The following is an 8,749-nucleotide window of genomic DNA, read 5'->3' as shown; positions in this document are numbered from 1 at the left end:
GATCTGCGTGCAATCCAGTTTCCTGCTGATGCGCACACTGGGAGGCAGTAGGTGATGGTTCAAGTACTTGGGTCCCTGCCACCCACTTGGAAGACCTGGCGTGCGTTCCAGGTTCCTGGCTTTAGCTTGGCCCAGTCCTGACTGTTGAGGGAATGTGGGGAATGATCCAGGGGATAGAGGCTCACTCTCACTCACTTGCTCCTCCCGCCATGCTCGCTCACTAGTTCTCTGCTTCTCTCTTTTTTCTCTCTTCTCTCTTTTGCACTCTGGCTCTCTGCCTTTTAAATAAAATAAAATTTTTTTAAAAAAAAGCTTAGCTATTGAACATGTGTTCAGATCAAGGAAAAATTTCCTGATACTTTATTTTTCATTTATTTTTAGTCCCAACCAACATGCTAAATATTTATTTTTCTTCATTTCCTTCTTTTATCTTTTTTCTTGCTTCAGGGTATTTAAGTCACTCAACCCAGAGGAATTTTTTTATCCCAAGTAATGAGGCTGCAGGGGCTGATTTGTGCACTTTGAATCCTATTTATCAGTCTGCATTTATAGATCACCTTTCCTCTAAGGAAGGCAGAAAAACTCAAAGGATTCACGCTTCCCACAAAAATCAACCATTTGGCTGAAATATAAGTAGAAGAAATATCAGTTAAAAAGAAATTCTGAAAAAGCCACAGCTATTGAAGTGCAAGCTCATAATTGAAGGCCCATCTCAACCTTTCACGGTTATGTCAGTAACATTCTAATTTTTGGAAGCAAATCAGCATAATTGATTTTTTCATGTGTTCAATTTAGTGTTTTACACATGGGAAGAAATCAAATGCTTAACTCAAATGCCTTGTGCCTATAATATTGCTATGGTAAATGTCAATAGCTACCAGTTAACAAAAACAACAGCTTTAAGTAGAAAATTCAGAAGAGTTCTTTTTTTTTCCTTTTGTGCTTTTTGGACCAGCCCATCACATCTTTCTCAGCTGCCTCTGTCAGATCTTCTGACTTGATTCAAATATGCAAAAGGATTACAGGATCTCTCAGGACTGGAACAATTACTAATGCATCAATACAGTTAATGTTCAGAGGCATAAATATGTTTTATTTTTATCTGGCTATGACCCATAAAGCCTTTGCCAGGTTTGGAAACTAAAAAGCATCTCTAATCTCATAACTGAAGGAAAAACAGTTATGTATTTTGCATAAAGTCACTACAGTACAATTAAGTTTGAAAATCAATATGTACTAATATTCACAAAAAGTATACTGCACACAGCAAGTTTTCATCTCACAGTGTACAAATTATAGAACCCACAGGATATCAGAAATAGAATTTTTTAAATGGTTATGCAAAATCTTTTTCTTATGCTAATCTAATGAATCCATTATGCCCTGAATCAAAGTAATTTAAAATCAAGACTTCTTTCCATGTTTTTAAATTCCACTTACCTTGAACAACTCAAATAGCATGTGAAACAGATGTGAGGGCACATAAACTACCTGAATAGGTTTGTCTGGTGCTTTGGCTGAAAAGAGACAAAACCATCAATGAATAAGGACCAAAACTAGCAAAGTAAACAATGATGTTTGCATTGTACTTTCCAGGTTCAGAAAACAGCTTGAGAAAAAGCTAACTTAGCTTCCCACCTCTAAAGGCAGGGCTGAGCAAAAGTGTATGCTTTGGATTCAAACAAACCTGGGGTGAAAACTACCTCCTTCACTTCCCAGCTATGTGGCCTTGGACAAATCACCCAGTTTCTCTGATGCTTAGATGAGCACAGCACAACCTATGTCATAACATTCCAAGCACTACATGAGACGTCCAAAGGTCACTTTGTGTTCTTCCAAGTGGAGGACACCCCTGCCACTGACCCAACTGGTCAGCAGGGCGAACGTGTAGCCACCAGTGTTACATTTTGCTAAATTAAGACAAGGAAGGCGTATTGCTGAGGAGAATGTAAGGTTCTCATAGCTCCTGCTGCCGGCAGGTAGCAACTGAACTCCTGGAGACCTACAGTCCTTTCTCCTCACATCAGGGATCTTCTGAGGCAAGTGGGAGGAATACTGGAGCCCACATCAAACACTGGCAAGCACATGTGCAGAGATCAGCTGCTCAAAAATTTAGTCCTTTCTCCTCCTCACAACCCCAAATCACTTAAGAGACTGAAGCTACATGAATAATCCCAAGCAGAAGCAGACACACTCACCCACAGCAGCACTTCAACCTCACCAGTTCATACAGCGAAGTAAAACACTGTAAACTAGAGTTAAACTTTGTTTCTTAGCACTTTAAAGGGCCTTCCCACACATTACCCAGTGGAATACTCATAACAGTACTTCATGCTGCAGAGGGTGGGTGGTACAGTTTACAGGTGAGCAAACAGGCTGTGGAGTGGCTGTGTGACGGATGACACACAAAAACTGGGCAGCTGAAGCAGGGGCTTTTGATGCTAATTGGGGAACTCTTTGACTATCAATTATTTTAAGAACTACCTAGTAGTGTATGCAAATGCTTTCAATTTTTTAAAAAGATTTACTTATTTATTTGAAAGAGAGAGAGAGAGAGAGAGAGAGAGAGAGTATCTTCCACCTACTGATTTACTCCACAGATGGCCACAATGCCCAGTGCTGAGCCAGGCTGAAGCCAGGAGCTTCATCTGAGTCTCCCACATGGGTGGCAGTGTCCCAAGCACTCGGGCCATCTTCTGCTGCTTTTCCTAGGTACATTAGCAGGGAGCTGGATTGCAGCAGCCAGGACACGACCAGTGCCCATATGGAATGTTAGAATTGCAGGTGATAACTTTACCTGCTATGCCTCAATGCCAGCCTCCAACTTTTTATTTTTTTAAATGATTTTTTGAAATTTATTTGAAAGGCAGAGTCAAAGAGAGAGCCCTCATCCACTGATTCACTCTCCAAATTCTCACTATTGCCAGAACTGGGCCAGAGCCAAAGCCAGAAACTGGGAACTATACCCAAGTCTTCCAAGTGGGTGGCACTAATCCAATAACTTAAGCCATCACCATAGCTAGAGTTAGGAGCTGGAGCCGGGGATTGAAACCCAGATAATATAATATGGGACACAGGCATCTTAACTACTAAGCTAAAAACCCACCCAAAATGGGCTTAAAATGTTTTTAACTTAAAATTTTTTAGAATTTATTTTTTAAAAAAGAAAAGCAAAAGTCCCCCATCCTTCCCACCTCACCCCTCAGTCTACACCCAGATGCAGCCACTTTACTATGTCTGCTATAGTCTTTTGGACTGTAATGAGATGGCTTCAGAAAATTCATAGAAAAAAATCAGTTAAAAAATAACATGAGTTTCTAGGAATCTTTTGAAGCTCCCTCACATTTACATTCTTTTCTGTAACCCTAATTAACTGTTCTGTATGTTGCCTATACAATCTTTTAACAAAGTTGAAAATCAATAGTATTGTTGACATTATAGCTATGCAAATTTTGATCACTACAGAGCTGGCACAACAGTACACCTGGACAACATTCCCTTCCTTAAGAGTCTGAAGACTCATGTGTCACTAGGAGAATATTTTCAGCCTTAAGGTGAAATGAATTCTCTTTATATTAGGGTACTTCAAAATGTTAATGGAAAAATGGAATTCAAAAGATAAGTCTCTTTTGGTACAAGAAAAGATGGTGAAATCTAAGCATAGTTCTTTCATATATATTTCCCATGAACTTTCTGAAGACCCCCTCATGTGCATGGATTTTTGAAAATTTTTGTACTCAAATAAAATTCCTTTAAAGTACCCTTGTACTCTTTGTTTTTGTCTGTTTTCTACTGCTATAACAAAATACCCGAGGTTTGGTACTTTGTAAAATAAAAAAAAAATTCATTTAGCTTACAGTTTTGGAGGTTGGAAGTCTAAGATCAGGTGGCCCCATCTGTTTGCACTCCAGTGAAGACCCCTCTGGCTACATTAGAACAAAATGGAGGAGCAGAAAGGGCAACAGCTGCATGAGGGGGGCCAAGCATGGGACGGACTTGCATTATAACCACCTACTCTCACGAGATCTAACCAGAGTCTCACAAGAACTACAGCAATCCCTTCCGAGGCTGGCCCCGCCTCAATGACCTAACCACCTTCCATTACACTCTGCCTCTTAAAGGTTCCATCACCTCAACACCACCACACTAGGAGCCAAGCCTCCTGCACATGACCCACTCCTGAGCAAACCACATTGAAATCACAGCAACTGCTCAGTATCATGCTACTCTCTCGGGTTGCTTCATATTTAGTCCACATCTTTCTCACAGTTTTATATTTTTCCTGGAGTTTCTACACCTCCTTTTGGGTGTCTGGACAAGAAGCCTGCTTCCCTTACCATATCATTTAGATCTTCCAGTTTCTCATTCGATTGCATGGTATCCAGGCCATTTTTCATAGATTTTGCAAATTAGAATAGATTGTTTGCCAGAATTCTGCACTGCCATCACCCTAAAGTTGTTTTTCCTCCCATTGAGTCAGTCAGAAGTCTACGTCATGGAAATGAGCATGGAAGACCCATTTCTCAATGCTTACACCTTTGACTCAACTGAAGGCTTGGCTAGGTAGAGGATTCTAGATTTGAAATCATTTTCTCAGAATTTGGAAGGGGCTTCTGGCAATAACAGCGCTGCTGGTAAGTTTAAAGCCAGTTAGATTTCATTCATGCTGCTCACTTTTTGACCAAAGTCTGATACAGCTTGGTTGTAGCATTCATCATTCAAGGTAGCTAGTTTTCATCCCCCCCCCCCCCCCCGGGGCTCTCCCCTAAATGGGAAGGTTGACCTGAAGATCTCTGGATCTTTTTAAGATCCAGACCTTTTTAAGATCCTGGACTTTTTTAAGACTTCTAACTGGCTTTTTGGAGGAGCAGGTTGTCAGCCAGCCTCTGATCAGAGGGGCGTCCAAATGTTCAAATGAAGAGAGATTTACACTGACATAACAACCCAAACATGAACAACCCCAGCTCTTCTCAGATTGTCCTTGAACAAAGTAGTATTATTTGGCATCAGCTGGCAGAGCCTAGCCAGAGTCATATTGTTCTCGCTCTCATCCCTCCATGCTCTTTCTTAGATCAAGCCTTCAGTTAACCCCAACCATGTGGCTTTCCATTTTCACTGTCAGCACTGCCCCTAGGGTCCCTCCAGGACAACCCTCAGCTAACTGGTCGCCATCCCTGCTGTGTGGCTGCCTCTGCTCTGTCTCATTAACCAGCACACTTCAACCCAGTGACTGTCCTTCAGGATTTGGGATTAATGGTTGTTATGGACTGTGTCCCCCCAAAATTTGTACACTGGAAACCACTCCCTTAAGTGATGGTTCTTAGGAGGTAAGGTCTTGTGGAGGTGATCAGATCATGAGACTGGAAATCTCATAAAAGAGACCTCAAGAGCTGCCTCAGTCCTTCTTCCACATGAGGATGCCAAGAGAAGTTGTCTATGAACCACTAAAGCGGGCTCTCACCTGAAACCAAATCTGTGTGCACCTTGAACTTGATTTCTCACCCTCCAGAACTGTCAGACATCTGTGTCTGTTGTTTAAGCCACCAATCTCTGGTATTTTTGTCATGGCAGCCTGAATGGACTAAGGGAATGGTCCACTGATGAATGACCTCTGGTTTCCCTGGTTGTTTTCCTTTGGATTCCCTTACTGTCATTTTTAAAAAAAGATTTATTTATTTATTTGAAAAGCAGAGTTACACAGAGATAGAGGCACACACACACAGAGAGAAAGAGAGAAAGAGAGATAGAGAGGTGTCTTCCATCCACTGGTTCACTTCCCAGATGGCTGCAATGGCCGGAGCTGCGCCGATCCAAAGCCAGGAGCCAGGAGCCAGAAGCCAGGAGCTTTTTCCTGGCCTCCCATGCGGGTGCAGGGGCCCAAGGACTTGGGCCTTCTTGCACTGGCTTTCCCAGGCCATAGCAGAGAGCTGGATCAGAAGTGGAGTGGACCGGACTCAATGCCCATGTGGGATGCGGGCACTGCAGGCAGTGGCTTTACCCGCTACACCACAGTGCCAGCCCCCTCTGCTGCCATTTGAATGGAGCCTGTGGAGCAAGCTGTGTGCTTAGTCTAGCTCTTACCAAAAGGTATGATTATGTACGTATACAGTCTTCAGAATTTAACATTTTCGCTCCAAATCTCAAGGAAATGAAAATGCCTTTTACAGATTTTTTTTAAAAGTTCAAACAACATTCTCTAGGAGCCATTTAAGGGCTTGCTCAATTACTTGCACTTTTCTTTGGAAACATTACACTTTAGATTTCTTTCCTTCCTTTTAAAACCACATAAAATGTTTTTGCCCATGACTCTTCCCCTCTTCGGTAATCCTGGATCTAATAGTTATTAACTAGTGGGTGCTTAATAGATGTCTGTTGACTTTTGAAATAAAACACAAATGGAATATGAATTTTCCACATAAGAGTACATTTTTAAAAGTCAAAAGAAAAAATGGTTCATCTTTTTCATGCTCAAGATTCAAAAAATAAAAGTCTATTTGGCACAGCCACTGTTCCAAATACCATTAGTTGAAACAGCATAAATACCAATAGTACTGTACATAGACTAAAGGAATTTTATTCTCAGATGGTTCTTCTAACTGAATAGGAAAAAAACCCTGAGAGCTAACCAGGAAAAAATGCATTTAAAATACAGCAGATCTTCTGTATATTAAGATAATCGAAAATGAATCTTGATGTGAATGGAAGGGGAGAGGGAGTGGGAAAGGGGAGGGTTGTGGGTGGGAGGGACGGTATGGGGGGGGAAGCCATTGTAACCCATGAGTCGTACTTTGGAAATTTATATTCATTAAATAAAAGATAAAAAAAAATACAGCAGTAGACTTAAAGTGGTTCATTTATACCCAAAGTCAATGGAGAAGGCTATGAGAAACAGGTATATGGTATGGTTCAAAGTTATACTGGGTTCAAGACCAGACTTTGGCATTGGATAGCTATTTTAAGAGATATTAACCCATTTGGGCTCAGGGTTCCATTTCTGAAATGAATACAGTATGTATCTCACTGGTTGAACAGAAATATTAAGTGCGATAATGGTGATGAGTTGGTATACACAGAGCCTTCCATATAGAAAGTAGTCCATAAGTCTTGGTTTCAGCATTACTAAACATTAATTTCTATAGTGCTGACAGAGCAATCAGTAATAGCTATTCCACTATATAGAAAACTTTACTGAAAGTATGCATACAAGTTTCCTATATGGAGACACCAGAGGTCAAAGATGCCAGGAAAGACACACACCTTTTCTGTGAGCCCTTTAAAAACAAAATATACATATAGAAATTAAAATGTTCACGTTTCCCACCAAATCCAAAGCTACGAAGTGCCCTCTCGACAGGAATGACTAATGTAGAAATGGTGAAAAAATGCAAGTGGTGACAACACTGACTCCCAGTAGCCACCCTTTACTAGGTATTCAGTATGTTGCCGATGCAATATTTAAGGCCCTAGCGACGCTCTCCTTCCACAGCCCAGCAAGACGAGCTCAGAGATGAGGAAGCTGAGCGTTGCAGAGGCGCAGTGATTTGTTCAAAGCCTACGCTGCAGAAGTGTCGGAACCAGGATTTCCACTATCTGGTAAGCTCACACTTTGCTGCTAAATCACACTGTCTACCACAAATAGAAAAAAGGTAAGGAAAATGGTTATTTGCTTAATATTTTGGCAACTGAATAAGAAAAGCAAGAGAATATGCACAAGTGTGATGAAACTGTTTCCTGCCTTCGGAAAAACTGACCACGGGTTGCCACAGATGGCTAGTCAGATGGTATCTGTCAAATGAGCTAAGGAAAGGACAACGAAGGAAATTAATGTCAGCTTGCCCCCTACAGTCAGAATTATACTAATGATGCACAATCCTGATGGCATTCCAGGTAGTCCCAGTTACTATCCTCTTGGGGCTCTACACAGGGAAAGGGAGAACAAAAAACCAAGTTCAGACACAAAATAGAAAACGTGAAAGAAACAGAACCTAGGTCTTCAGGTAGCAACAAATTGTCGTTTGGGGTTAACTGTGACCTTGCTGAAGGCAGAGCAGCATGTGGCAGCACCCTGTTATGAAAGGCACTCAGTGGTCTGAAAGCATCCTGCATGGGGATGCTGTCCTCCATCAGACAAGCTCTGGATCTACATGCATCTGGATCTGACTCCTCCCTACACTAACCTGGAATCAGCTGTCACTGTGGGACACACATGCTGTCTCATTCTAAAGCAAAAGAATCTAAGTAAGATGTTCAGGATCAGCATCCAGCCTATGGCTCTAATATGGCACTTCTGAGAACTAAAGCACTCCCTTCATCGTTCGGACAAAGGGCTTTGAAGTTCGAGGAATAACAACAGAACTCATAACTACATTCCCCAAAGCAACAGGAATCTATAACTACCATCACTTATCTCAGTGATGGGAAAGGGAACTTCAAAATGTGACATAAGGCCCGGCATTGTGGGTGAACCTGCCACCTGTGATCCCATATGGACACTGGTTCAAGTCCAGGCTGCTTCACTTCTGATCCAGCTCACTGCTAAGGGCATGAGAAAAGGAGCAGAATATGGTCTAAGTGCCTGAGCCCTGGTCAGACATATGGGAGAGTTGGATGAACTCCTGGCTCCTGGCTTTGGCCTGGTCAAGCCCTGGCCATTGTGCCATTTCAGGAGTGAACTAGCAGATAGCAGATATTTCTCTCTCACTCTGTAACTTGACCTTTCAAATAAATAAATAAAAATCTTTTTTATAAA

At 41.7% G+C, this 8,749-nt stretch overlaps 1 protein-coding gene across 1 annotated transcript in view; it reads right to left on the bottom strand.

Moving 5' to 3' along the window:
- The window catches only part of PDK3 (pyruvate dehydrogenase kinase 3), a gene marked incomplete in the record, with an annotated part of 102,542 nt that overhangs the window by 33,951 nt on the left and 59,842 nt on the right, over window positions 1–8,749 (bottom strand). Inside the window, 1 exon segment of the mRNA XM_070067217.1 lies at window positions 1,441–1,517. Within this exon segment, the coding sequence (XP_069923318.1) occupies window positions 1,441–1,517 (77 nt within the window).

Source organism: Oryctolagus cuniculus, chromosome X (genome assembly GCF_964237555.1).
Source record: "Oryctolagus cuniculus chromosome X, mOryCun1.1, whole genome shotgun sequence".
NCBI classification, from domain to species: Eukaryota; Metazoa; Chordata; class Mammalia; order Lagomorpha; family Leporidae; genus Oryctolagus; species Oryctolagus cuniculus.
This window is presented reverse-complemented; position numbering and strand designations above follow the sequence as displayed.